We start from the raw sequence: 14,346 nt of genomic DNA on the forward strand, positions 1-14,346 counted from the left end.
AGAAGCTCAGACCTCGAGGCATTCTAGCACACTTGCCCCCCTCTCCCAGCTTGGAGTATGGTCTACTCCATGTGTGCAAATGGGCTGCAGCCAAGCTCAAGATTGACAAACGCAACTGGGACAAGCCCCTGTCCGGCAAGGTCCCAGCTAGAGACTTCGCTGCCATGGACATACAGGGTATGGAGGAGCTGCGGTTATGCGACCCCCCCCAGCAATGGAACCTTCTCTGGCTAACTACCTAATGCCATGCCTCCTCCCTCACCGGTGCATCTCTCCCTGGCAAGATGGAACGTTTCTTTTCCTCCATCCTCCAGAAGGTTATGTGTCTGCAACACGCTCAGTTAGGGCACTGAACAACACCGCTCTACTGATGGCATATCAAGTAGAGCTGCTGGATAAGATGGGCAACCTCCTGGATTCGGGCATGCCCAACCCAGCTGGCTGGGAACCCAGCTGTCTGCCAACACAGCTGCCTGCAAAGGGGCGCTATCCAAGGCTGAGGACGCGCCATGAGCCTTGCGGAGATAGGAGAGAGGGCCTTGTGGCTTAACCTGTCCAGCCTGACAGACAAGGAGAAGGCTGACATCTTGGATGCTCCTATTGAGCTGAACGAGTCTTTGGAACTTTCAGAACAGAAGGCGAGGCTTTAAGCTTCTGCCTGCCCCGCAGACCCGGGTCCCGTCCCAGTCCGACGTCCCCTGCAACGAGCCAGCATAGCTGCATGGCAGGAAGAGGGCAGTATACTGGTGCCAGTGGCTCCAGGCCCCCACCGGCGATTCCCCTGGGGTAAGGGGAGCAGGGCATGGCTTACACGGGGTCCGACTCTTTCCCCTCTCCCCTTTTGGGCGGAAGGCAGATTCCCTGCCCTACAAACCGGAGGAGGGGGCATCTGCCATCATTTTGAGTCTGAGCACAGGGAGGATCTGCCATTTCCTGATTGCAAAAATTTGAATAGTTTGCCTAATTTATGTGACAAAAAAAAAGTATATGGTAGAGAATCATTGTACCATCTAAACCACTGTGAAATGTTTTCTATAACCAAAAATATTGTATTTTCAGCTGTTTGAAGCTGGTGCACAAAACCGAAAGTAAAAGACGCACAAACTTAACTTAAGAACGGGAAGCATAGAAGTAGCATACATAGAACACATCTACTGCTTCTTAGACTTGCTTGCAATGAGAATGACGGATCTATAACTCACATGTCTATGTGAATTTGGTCAGAAGCACGAGATCAATGATGTCTGAAGCATCGTTTCTTCGAACAACCACCTGACCGTCATCTATAATAATTTGGCGGTTATAAATTATTTTAACCAGTAGGTGCCACTAGTGTACACTGTTGATCAAAGCCTCAAGTAATGAATCTATTTTCAACACAATTGGCTGGGAAAAAGCCTCAATGCATCACGAAGCTTCGTATCCCCATCACTACCGCTGTTCCCCAACACACTACTGCCGATGGTTCGTTAGGTAGTCGTTCCTCATCGTCCATTGTCATCAAGCTTGTGTGGCACCCAGCAAATGGTCCGGTCCAGTGCAGTCGACAGTTGGGGTGGAGGAAAAGCAGGGAGCCGTTCAGAACAGATGTATTCAACCACATATGTTTGGTCATCATCGTGGCTGCCTGTGACGTGGTGGCGGCGGCAGCAGCAGCAGAAGTCCAGTGGTAGTCTTCCTCTTCCAGCTGCAGCCCATTAGTGAGCTGGGAGCCATACTATGACCAGGCAGGTAGCTTGTTAGGTCAATGAGGCACATGTGTGGTAAACCTGGGCCAATTCTCATCTCCAAGGAGACAAGCCAAGGGGGAGGACTCTACAATAAATCAATTAAGAAAACAAGGAAGAGAAACACAAATTGCAAATTGAACAGTCACTGCAAACTCAAAATACAGTACATTAAATACACACAAAAAGGGCTTGACTCCAAATGGGAGAAAAACAAGGGAGGGCAACATATGACATCTACATGTGAGTCTCCTACATTTCGGATGGAATAGAAACCTTCAATCGAATAAGAGGAATTTTGTGGTTAGCTTCCCGAGACATGTAGCTTCATATTTAATACTTGTGCAATATTCAGGGACATTTCTGTTGAAGTGAAACTTAAGGGAAATTAATTTAAGAGTGAGTTCAGCTAAGACAGAGCATCTAAGCAAGCCTATACTCAATGATGATCATAAAGAACAAAGTATGTGGGTTCAAAGTACTTCCTCGCCTGCCCACTGGACCTCCTGGCGTGTCTTCACAGTCGTCCAATGTCCCTCACATACCATAGAGGCAAGTTTGTAAGATCTATACAGTCCAGTATTTTTCCACTGACATCTTTCCCATCATTAATACCTACCCAACTAACAACAAAGATTCCCACAACTTTAGAGAACGTTCCCTTAAGAGTCTCATTTAGTCATTAACGTTTTCATAGGAATGTTCCTGTGATGTGCAAGCAATGTTTCCAAGAGACCATTCCCTTAATGTCAAATAGAACTTACCCAGAACGTGGTTACCATGTTTTCAGAACATAAGATATTAATGTTCTAGACACGCTTCATGGGAACTTGGCAAAAACATTCATGTGTCCAGTTTTTTGTGGGTTAGGAGAATATTCCATCAACCATACACAGAAAATGGTTGCCATGTTCGCAGAACATAAGATATTAATGTTCTAGACATGTTTCATGGGAATGTTGCAAGAACATTCAGAAAAACGTATTACACATCACGTCTTGTTGCCGAGCCACTGATTGGTGAACCACTGATCCATTCATAGCTCTTTGTCTGTTGGCAAGGTTAGGGATAATCACACACACAGTGATTTTAACATAGTGTTTTCAATTTACATATATACAGAAGATAGCCCTATTTGGTAAAAGACTAAGTCCATATTATGGCAAGAACAGCTCAATTAAGCAAAGAGAAACGACAGTCCATCATTACTTTAAGACATGAATGTCAGTCAATCCTGAAAATTTCAAGAACTTTGAAAGTTTCTTCAAGTGCAGTCGCAAAAACCATCAAGCGCTATGATGAAACTGGCTCTCATGAGGACCGCCACAGGAAAGGAAGACTCAGAGTTACCTCTGCTGCAGAGGATAAGTTCAGCCTCAGAAATTGCAGCCCAAATAAAGTTCAAGTAACAGACACATCTCAACATCAACTGTTCAGAGGAGACTGTGTGAATCAGGCCTTCATGGTCGAATTGCTGCAAAGAAACCACTACTAAAGGACACCAATAATAAGAAGAGACTTGCTTGGGCCAAGAAACACGAGCAATGGACATTAGACCGGTGAAAATCTGCCCTTTGGTCTGATGAGTCCAAATTTGAGATTTTTGGTTCCAACCGCCATGTCTTTGTGAGACGCAGAGTAGGTGAACGGATGATCTCTGCATGTGTGGTTCCCACCGTGAAGCATGGAGGAGGAGGTGTGATGGTGTGGGGGTGCTTTGCTGGTGACACTGTCTGTGATTTATTTGGAATTCAAGGTACACTTAACCAGCATGGCTACCACAGCATTCTGCAGCGATACGCCATCCCATCTGGTTTGCGCTTAGTGGGACTATCATTTGTTTTTCAACAGGACAATGACCCAACACACCTCCAGGCTATGTAAGGGCTATTTGACCAAGAAGGAGAGTGATGGAGTGCTGCATCAGATGACCTAGCCTCCAGAATCCCCCGACCTCAACCCAATTGAGATGGTTTGGGATGAGTTGGACCGCAAAGTGAAGGAAAAGCAGCCAACAAGTGCTCAGCATATGTGGGAACTCCTTCAAGACTATTGGAAAAGCATTCCAGGTGAAGCTGGTAACTTTTTTTGGTTACTACATGATTCCATATGTGTTATTTCATAATTTTGATGTCTTCACTATTATTCTACAATGTAGAAAATAGTAAAAATAAAGAAAAACCCTTGAATGAGTAGGTGTGCCCAAACTTTTGACTGGTACTGTATGTTAATGTTATTATTGCCATTTTGAATTGCATTTATCAGACATTTTGATTGTTTATGGAAATGTCTCTACCAAAATGCATGAACACCCTCAAAACTTAAAATACCTTTCAAAAAATAAAAATAAAAACTTTACTAAACAGTATAATTTGTCATCGAATTAGGTAATCTCACCATTAATGACATAATGGCACAACAAATACTAACAATAACCATCAATAGACCATATTTTTCTATACTGTAAAATATATTAAATGATACAAGATGGTAATCAAACATTTTATAGAAGTGAACTGTATTCTTGTTTTCTGAATAGTGTCAAATACTAAAGAATTTTACTAAAATGTGTAAACATTTAATTTGCTACAGTTTGGAATTGCAGAAAGGTTCCATGCTGTATTTTGTAACGCTGTAAATGTTTACAAAACAGTGAACATACAAATGTAAATCAAATCAAGTCCAACAAAAGTACTGAAAACCAAGCAGATAGTTAAGGTACTACACAAACCAAACAGGTTACTGGTAGTTAGGTAGTTAGGCCTACTAGTTAGGCCTACTGCTGTAAAGTTAGACTTGGCTAACAAAGCTTTCCACAACATGATGAGGCCTCTGCAAAAGCAGCATGGAATGATATGATAGACAGAAAGGAAATGTTCAAAGCGCAAAAGTGGCTGAAGTAAAAACAACCACTGACGAAACTGCGCGTGTTCTATGTGTGTTGGTGGAATTGAGAGAATAAATTGTTCACAAGTCTGTGGTGCAGGTATGCTGCCCTCTACTGGTGAAGTGCAAATATGGTTGTAGTGTGAAAAGTATTAGTGGCTAGTATCAAAAGGTTGTTTTTCAATCAACCTGTAGACAGTCAGCCTGCACGTTTTAACGTTTATTTGGTGTTGGTAGCTTTTACGGATTGGTGCTACAGGAGAAGGATAATTCGAATTGTTCATGTTGTTCTTGCTTTCCTCAAGCACACCTAATTAAGGGGTACCCTCATAACTGTACTGAACAAATGGTATAGGTTCAAACCCAGCGTTTTTAATTTCAGGTTTACATGAGAAATACATCACACAATGTACATTCTCAAACCTCTGAGCCATAAGCACATTATGCTGTTCCACACTGAATATCTAATAATATAGTCATAGATTCTAGAATATATTATTTCTCTAGTAGCCTAGCTATATGTTGGGGTTTTTTTAAGCAAACTAAACAGATGCTGTAATGATTTTTATTGTTTGTTAAATGATATGAATTAGTCAGTTTTAGGGTAACATACGCCAGGCCTACAAGTGACAGTATACAACTATGCCTTTTTCTGCCAAAGTAAAATGTGTTGGTTGGAAATTGCACATCACTGTTGATGATTTTTTTTTTTTTATTAATCACCACACATTTTTAGTTGACTGGTTTTGATGATATTGTTTTGTATTTGTTTTTATTATAACGTTGAATGTGGTGTTTGTTTCTTTATTCATTTATTGTCAGATGAACAGGTAAAGTTGCCAAATTAACATTCTGTGTTTGTAGTGCTGATGACACACGTTGACCTAGAAAAGCATTATTATAAGCAAGGGGAACTGTGCTTGCTATCTACCGAGAAGAAACGCGGTTTGCTTTTCTATGTTGTCCTGTTTGTCCCTTGTGCATACCGTAGTAATGTTGCCAGGGCAACAGGAACGAGGAAGAAGGGTAATCTTTGGGCTGGCCATCTTGTCTGGAGAAGATTAGTAATAACGATTTAGCTAAATTAGCTTCCTGTTGTTTTTCTAACATCATGGCAGCTATGTTGGATGTTCTCTGGGAGGATAGAGATGTTAGATTCGATATAACCGCACAGTAAGTTATTTAATTGCTCTCCAGCTCTGCTAAGTTAGCATAAAGATGTGCAAAGGGGGACCTAGCTTAGCCGTTTGATAGCTGGCTAGATTGCTGCTTTTATCAACGCGGGTGTATTTACATATTTACCGTTGCTCCCTATTGTATTGGGTTGCACAAAAACAGTCCGAGGGAAGCTAGAAGTTAAATTAAATGTCAACTTACTGTGCCGGTGGGCAGGACAGTTAGTTATGATGACGGGGGGGATTTGAGACAAAATATCTAAAAGTAAGTATTATGAGATAGGAAGAGAGGCGAAGCAAGAGGTTTTACTCTGGCCAAAATCTGTCGACGAAAATAAACGCACGAAGTTAGGCATTTTTGTATGGAGGTCATTGAGAAACTGTCGAATATGGTCGACAAAAAATGTAATTGCTAATTTGCTACATGAGGCGTATTTGATCAAATATACGTTTCATAATGATTAAATTGTTAGGAATGCACTGATATAAGTGGGCGCACGTGCCATTTCGGGAATTTACCCCAAAACTACTTTATATCGGAGTTGTGCCTGTTGTCATAGTAGATAGAGGACTCATCATGGATACAACCCGCTTTAGCATGGACGGTGCTATTGAGGGCTTCCACAATTCTAAAGTAGTCAACTGGGTGGGGATTCCTATAAGTTGGGAGCAATCAGCCAATGAGGAAGAATAAAATGGACTACTTTAAAATGGAGATAGCCTGAATGGCACAGATACAAAGATGAGACCTCTTATCTATCTGTATGGCCTGTTGTTCACATGTGTATCTGCTCTCTCATTGGCTTCAATGGCCCCACCTGATCTCGCCTCCTCCTGCCTGCCTTCCATCATTGAGGACATGTATTTCCATTGTTAGAGCAGTCATGCTAATATCTTAATATAATAATCATCTTTATTATTATTGAACAGACTTCCCAAACGTGGGTCTGTTATAGACCCACTTCCTCTCTGCTTACCTCATGTCAAAATAAAAGGCCCCCACAAGTTATTCATTTTTTTTATCCACATAGGGAACATGTGCAGGACTTTTATTTTGACGAGGGAAGCAGAGAGGAAGTGGATCTACAACAGACCCACGTTTTGGAAGTCTGTTTAATAATACAGTCCTTTAGATATTTTGTCTCAAATTTCCCCTGTCATAATGACCAACCGTCCTGCCCACTGGCACAGTAAGTTGAAATTAAATGTTATTTAACTTCTGGCTTCCCGCTGACTGTTTTTGTGCAGCCAAATACAATAGGGAGCAACGCTAGTATATGTAAGTACACTCATGTTGCTAAAAGCAGCTACTGGCTAGAATTAATATAGCTAGCTGGCTTGCTAGCTAGTTAGATAGGAAAACACTGACTAGCTACAACTGTTTTTATTTACAGGCAAATGAAGACGCGACCTGGCGAGGTCTTGATAGACTGCCTTGATTCCATTGAAGACACCAAAGGAAATAATGGGGATCGAGGTAACGTTAATGTAGCATGTCTATCCCACTACTGACACCAATGTAGCAATTGAGGGGGAGATGTATACAGCCAGACTATGTGGGACTTGAACCAGCAACCATGTGGTTATGGGCGTTTGCACTAATTATACAATACTTACTCCTTACTTGCAGGGAGGCTCCTGGTAACAAATCTGAGGATCATCTGGCATTCTTTGGCTCTGCCAAGAGTCAATTTGTGTGAGTACACCTAGACCAAGCTAGTTACGTACATTTTATTTATCTTTCCTTGACATGGCTAGAGGAGCATCCACTCTTCAAAGGGAAAACATTATTATTCTCATCTCAATTAATTTAGCCCTCTTTTGGATTATGATGGTACTACTGTGGGCCACAAAGATAATCAGAAGTGATACCTGGGTCGTTCCACCAGTTCGGTGCCTTTTGAGAAGTGTAACTTTGGATTCCACCTAATTTTAACCTTCTGTCATACAAAGAACATGTTGAACTTTTAAAAAACACGTTTTCCAATCTCAAGAGGTTTTAAATACAATTACTTTAGTAAGTGCCAAATAAAGTAACAGGGTTGACTGTAACAGGGTTGATGATTTCTTATTAAATCAGACATAAATCCTGTTCTGACAGGGGAAATGGAATCTTGTTGTGTGCAACACAGGGAGTGGCAATTGAATGCAAGCTATAAAAAAAAAAAATTTGAAACATTTTCTGCTCTGTTCATCTATGAGTAACAGTGTTGACGTGTTATGCCCGACCTGCTCATATTCCACCAGAAAATGGCCAAAAAGAGTAAAACCAGCTTACCTGCTTTGACAATATGATTTGACTGTTAGATGTCCAATGTTTCTTTAGGAAAATATATTTTTAAAGGAATAGTTTCACCATATTAAAATGAGAGTTCAGTTCACATAGCAGGGTTGACCTTAAAATGAGGGACAGATGTAAATCACATTAAATAAATAATAATTTTCTGAAATGACTTTGTCAAGGCAACAAAAATAACTAGGGCTTTACAAGGATGGTGAAAACTTTGAGAAATGTTGGGGTTAAGTGGGTTAAAAGTCACAGAGGGTGTACTGTGCACGGAGGGACATGTCAAAATGCTGCATTTTGGCACTTTAGCAAGTATTTTTTTCTCCAGAGTTATTGAAATCTCCATGTGGTCTATATTAAAGGGCACTTCATTTAATATAACAGGCTTTTAAAATTCTATATTGGTGCACAATTTCTACTTAAAATGTCAAAACGCAAAAGGCACTCTTTTCGTGGAACAACCCAGCTAGTATAGTTTCTCCAAAAAATTTGAAATCAAACAATAATAATAATAATATGCCATTTAGCAGACGCTTTTATCCAAAGCGACTTAGTCATGCGTGCATACATTTTTGTGTATGGGTGGTCCCGGGGAATCGAACCCACTACCTTGGCGTTTCAAGCGCCGTGCTCTACCAGCTGAGCTACAGAGGACCACAACAACACTGAGTGACAATGTTCTTTGTTTCATAGCTGTTGGATACAATTCCATTATTAACATCACAACAAGGACAGCTAACTCTGTAAGTATACTGTATAGGACTGTCTATTTATTTACTTTATGAGTAGACTTGCCTAGATGTCTATTTACCATACTAAGGATGTTATTTTTCAGAAATTGAGAGGCCAGACTGAAGCACTGTATATCTTGACAAAGTCTAACAATACAAGATTTGAGTTCATTTTCACCAATGTGGTTCCAGGGAGTCCAAGACTATTTACATCTGTCATTGCTGTTCACAGGTATTTATACCTAGAGAACAAGAAATTACACTTGTGGAAGTTGTTACAATTTTCCAGATTATGTAATGAGATATGATTCAGTCAAGTCACTGCTGATTTGAATTGAATGTCTCGTCAACTAATTGTCCATATCCCTCTGCTCCAGGGCTTATGAGACCTCTAAAATGTACCGTGACCTGAAGCTGAGAGGAGCTCTCATTCAAAATAAACAACTGAGGCTTTTGCCTCGAGAGGAAGTGTATGACAAAATCAACGGGGTGTGGAATTTATCCAGTGACCAGGTACACATAAATTCCTCTAAATAGCTAATCCTTCGGGAAGTATTCTATATAAAAACATGTTTCATGCTCTCAATGAAACTTACTGTCCTGAATTGTGTGTTGTAGGGTAATCTAGGGACCTTTTTCATCACTAATGTTCGGATTGTGTGGCATGCCAATATGAACGAGAGCTTCAACGTCAGCATTCCCTATCTTCAAATTGTAAGTGGCATAAACAAAGGAAGTAATACAAAATCTGCTGTCATGTCCAGCCTAACAAATTGACGACACATTTTAGGGTTTTGAAAGTGATCATCTATTTTCCTTATTGTCACCTCTCTTCCCCGTAGCGTTCCATCAGAATAAGAGACTCAAAGTTTGGCCTAGCTTTGGTGATAGAAAGCTCTCAGCAGGTAATTGTGATCATTATTGTCACTTTCTTTCCCAAAGAGTTCCATCAGAGTAAGAGACTCAAAGTTTGGTCTGGCTTTGGTGATAGAAAGCTTTCATCAGGTAATTGTGATCATTTGAGATGTATCCGATGGTATTTGACTTATTGTGTACCATAGAATTACATATAGAACTAGTCATTTAATAGGATATGTAGAATATCTGTGTTGTAGTATCAGCTTTAAAACATGACAGAAAATACAGAGAACTTGGCTCTTGCATGCCATTGACTGTTGTGACATACTCCTGAGTACATACGTCTTCTTTGTTTGTAGACTGGAGGATATGTGCTTGGATTTAAGATCGACCCAATGGATAAGCTTCAAGATGCAGTTAAAGAGATCAACTCTCTGCACAAAGTCTACTCTGCCAACCCCATCTTTGGAGTGGACTATGAGATGGAGGAAAAGGTACGCCTATGTGACCACACATTGTTGAAAATATCATAATAAACACAGTTAGATGCATAATGGCTTTGCCATGGATTCTCTCTCCCAACAATGATTCCAGCCTCAGCCACTGGAGGAGCTGACAGTGGACCAGCCCCCTGATGATGTGGAAATTGAGCCCGATGAGCAGACTGATGCTTTCACTGTGAGTGTGCTTAGCCAAACTGTCATCCCTCCTCTGGGAGTCCGCAATTTGTTTTCACAATCTGCAAATAGCAGGTTGATAAAGTCATGTTACACAACATACTGCAAACATGGCTTTGGTGTTGCCTAGTGCCTCTCATGTCTATACAGACGACTGAGGTGTACTTTGTAAGATGGTTTAAACACTTAACCTCCTATTAATGCCATTGTGATAACTGATTTCTATTTGTTTGCTTTTAAGGCTTACTTTGCTGATGGAAATAAGCAACAAGACCGGGAACCTATGTTTTCTGAGGAGCTGGGAATTGCAATTGAAAAGTTGAAGGAGGGGTTCACACTTCAAGGACTCTGGGAAGTCATGGGCTGAAGCATGAACACTGATAGGCGAGTTAGATTAACCTAGTTCCTCAAATCCTCCCTTTCAAATGGTACAATTGACACAGTTGTTTATAACCATTTGTAAATGTACAACATATTTTGTCTATTTATTGATAGGTCTTGATGTATATAGTAAAGATGTAGACCTGATCTGTGTATGAGTGACGTGAATTTTAAGTGATTTCTAAATAAAAACAATTCTATATAAGTGTAGTTTGTGTTAATGTTTATTTGTACAATTTAAATATACATTGTAAATGTTAAAAATACAATTCAAAATTCAATGATTTAGATTGAAGAAATAAAGTATTTCAGTATATTATACATTTGGTCTGACCTTTCTTAGTTGTGACAACGTCTTCTTAAATGTGTTTTTGAAATGAGTAATTTGTTCTGTGAACAATGATCTGCAGGCTTAGTATTTTACAAATGGTTCATGAGGACAGACAGCCCCTGTTGTAGCTGCAGCTGCTCATTGGCCCTTCGTACGAGGAAGGTCAGTCCCTTGGAAATATACTCACATTTAAATATAAAACATGCTCAATGAGTCGCACACAAATGAATCACCAAAGATTTTCAGGACTAAAAGGGATCATAGTAATTTCTATCAAAGGTATGATAGCTTCAGAGGACTTTAAAGTTCACTTCATCTTTATTTTTTGTCTTACATACTTTTAATGACAGAATAACTGATTTATACAGCAAGGATTTGTAGTAAGTGATAAAAGGGAGAACCCTTATGAACTAGGATGTTCTTTCCTAAAACATGACTGAATATGAGGATGTTTTCTCATCACTACGCAAAACTCCACCAGTCACTGTTACAAATGTTGTGTGTAGTCATATACAGTGGGGAGAACAAGTATTTGATACCAGTGGCGGCTCCTGAAAAAATTCTCAGGGGGGGCAATTTTTCTGATGATTTAGGTGACCTACACACATTTAAAAAAAGATATGTCCAGCAACAACATGAAGACAGGGGCAGCATATAAGTCAATACTGATATACACATTACTTGCTTCAAAAAGGCCTCATGGTTGAATTGGAAATATGTGCACCTGAGCATAATTCACAACAAGCAAGCAGGAGCTTTTGATAGAGGCTACTGAAAACATTGATGCAAGTTATTGGTAATAGGAAATGTTTATACACTTCCATATTCTGCCCTCTTGTATAGATTTGTGAAAATGAACAGTGATAGACATTTTGCCTGAAAACAGAATTTGAAAATAATTTCTAGAAAAGGTAAACACAGCTATCTGTATGGCTTTGTAAAAATGAACAACCATATTCTGGCCAATTGTATAGATTTGTAAATATGAACAACCATATTCTGGCCAATTGTATAGATTTGTAAAAAAAAAGTTTTACTTTTTTTTAAATGAAAAATAACTATTTTAAACAACATCAACTGTGAACTGATTTGGGCGTGTGTGTGTTAAAGAGACAGACAGGGAGGGACAAAGAGAGAGAGAGGCTACATTACTTGTACTGAAACTGTTCTCTTCTCTCTTTCAATGCAGCAAAGCGGTCAATGACTTTCTCATTGAAATCAGGCATAAAATTCAGCTGATGCACATAGCAATGCACGTAATGGGCATTCTTGAAATGCTCACGTACCTTTTGCTGCACACCAGCCTTCTCTCCCCTCATCACACTGGCTCCATCGTAAGCTTGCGCAATGAGTTTGACTCTCAGTTTCAGTCTCTCCAAAAGCACACTGGCGATTGAGACTGAGGTTGATTCCGAGATGGGAAGGAACTCAAAAAAGCGCTCCTGCACTCTGTGGTTGCTATCTATGTACCTCAGCACCAGCTGTGTATGTGTAGAAACGTCCGTGGTCTCGTCAGCTTGGATAGCTACGAAGTTCGCCGACTTCACCTCCTCCACAATATGTTCCCTCATGACCGCTAGCATACACTCCAGTAGCTCGTTTTGAATGGTCTTTGATGTGAACTTCTTTCAAAGAGACAATCGAGTTGCACTGAACGCTATAGCCATCTTGATAGTAGTACGTGAATTGATTGACGCTGCTACCCGCTCTTTTCTTAGTTACGTTCATGGTTATGTTACGTATGACGAAAGCGCGTAAGTGCAAGCCCTCAGAAACCCATAGAGATTGTATTGAAAGCTCTGATATTTGAAAAAAAAAGATTTTACATGAGAGGCTATGAGAGACTTCTGGGCGATTTTCAACCTGACTGAAATCGCCCCAAAACGGGCGGGGCCATTTGAAGCACGACTTTAGCCTGATTGGACATTTAGTGGCAGATCAGACGTCTAGATTAGAACACTGATAACTACTGTTGCCGTGATATAATTGATTAGAAAAAAAATCCCTTGCTTTTCCCGTTTGGCAGTGCGTCGCCCATATCGCCCTAATGAACACACCGCCCCTGTTTGATACACTGCCGATTTTGCAGGTTTTCCTACTTACAAAGCATGTAGAGGTCTGTAATTTTTATCATAGGTACACTTCAACTGTGAGAGACGGAATCTAAAACAAAAATCCAGAAAATCACATTGTATGATTTTTAAGTAATTAATTTGCATTTTATTGCATGACATAAGTATTTGATACATCAGAAAATCAGAACTTAATATTTGGTACAGAAACCTTTGTTTGCAATTACAGAGATCATACGTTTCCTGTAGGTCTTGACCAGGTTTGCACACACTGCAGCAGGGATTTTGGCCCACTCCTCCATACAGAACTTCTCCAGATCCTTCAGGTTTCGGGGCTGTCGCTGGGCAATACGGACTTTCAGCTCCCTCCAAAGACTTTCTATTGGGTTCAGGTCTGGAGACTGGCTAGGCCACTCCAGGACCTTGAGATGCTTCTCACGGAGCCACTCCTTAGTTGCCCTGGCTGTGTGTTTCGGGTCGTTGTCATGCTGGAAGACCCAGCCATGACCCATCTTCAATGCTCTTACTGAGGGAAGGAGGTTGTTGGCCAAGATCTCGCGATACATGGCCCCATCCATCCTCCCCTCAATACGGTGCAGTCGTCCTGTCCCCTTTGCAGAAAAGCATCCCCAAAGAATGATGTTTCCACCTCCATGCTTCACGGTTGGGATGGTGTTCTTGGGGTTGTACTCATCCTTCTTCTTCCTCCAAACACGGCGAGTGGAGTTTAGACCAAAAAGCTCTATTTTTGTCTCATCAGACCACATGACCTTCTCCCATTCCTCCTCTGGATCATCCAGATGGTCATTGGCAAACTTCAGACGGGCCTGGACATGCATTGGCTTGAGCAGGGGGATCTTGCGTGCCCTGCAGGATTTTAATCCATGACGGCGTAGTGTGTTACTAATGGTTTTCTTTGAGACTGTGGTCCCAGCTCTCTTCAGGTCATTGACCAGGTCCTGCCGTGCAGTTCTGGGCTGATCCCTCACCTTCCTCATGATCATTGATGCCCCACGAGGTGAGATCTTGCATGGAGCCCCAGACCGAGGGTGATTGACCGTCATCTTGAACTTCTTCCATTTTCTAATAATTGCGCCAACAGTTGTTGCCTTCTCACCAAGCTGCTTGCCTATTGTCCTGTAGCCCATCCCAGCCTTGTGCAGGTCTACAATTTTATCCCTGATGTCCTTACACAGCTCTCTGGTCTTGGCCATTGTGGAG

The 14,346-nt window shown here is 41.0% G+C and overlaps 1 protein-coding gene across 1 annotated transcript; it reads left to right on the forward strand.

The window, feature by feature from the left end:
* The first annotated feature begins 5,622 nt into the window (after positions 1 to 5,622).
* bbs5 (Bardet-Biedl syndrome 5) lies at positions 5,623 to 10,927 on the forward strand. Its single transcript, XM_084161815.1, has 11 exons — positions 5,623 to 5,786; positions 7,183 to 7,265; positions 7,419 to 7,484; positions 8,769 to 8,818; positions 8,911 to 9,038; positions 9,184 to 9,319; positions 9,425 to 9,520; positions 9,649 to 9,711; positions 10,024 to 10,158; positions 10,259 to 10,342; positions 10,583 to 10,927. The coding sequence occupies exons 1-11, from the start codon at positions 5,725 to 5,727 to the stop codon at positions 10,706 to 10,708; spliced, it is 1,029 nt and encodes a 342-aa protein (XP_084017941.1). The 5' UTR covers positions 5,623 to 5,724; the 3' UTR covers positions 10,709 to 10,927.
* The last annotated feature ends 3,419 nt before the right edge of the window (positions 10,928 to 14,346 follow it).

The sequence above is a fragment of the Coregonus lavaretus genome (genome assembly GCF_964263955.1).
Source record: "Coregonus lavaretus genome assembly, chromosome: 5".
Taxonomy (NCBI): domain Eukaryota; kingdom Metazoa; phylum Chordata; class Actinopteri; order Salmoniformes; family Salmonidae; genus Coregonus; species Coregonus lavaretus.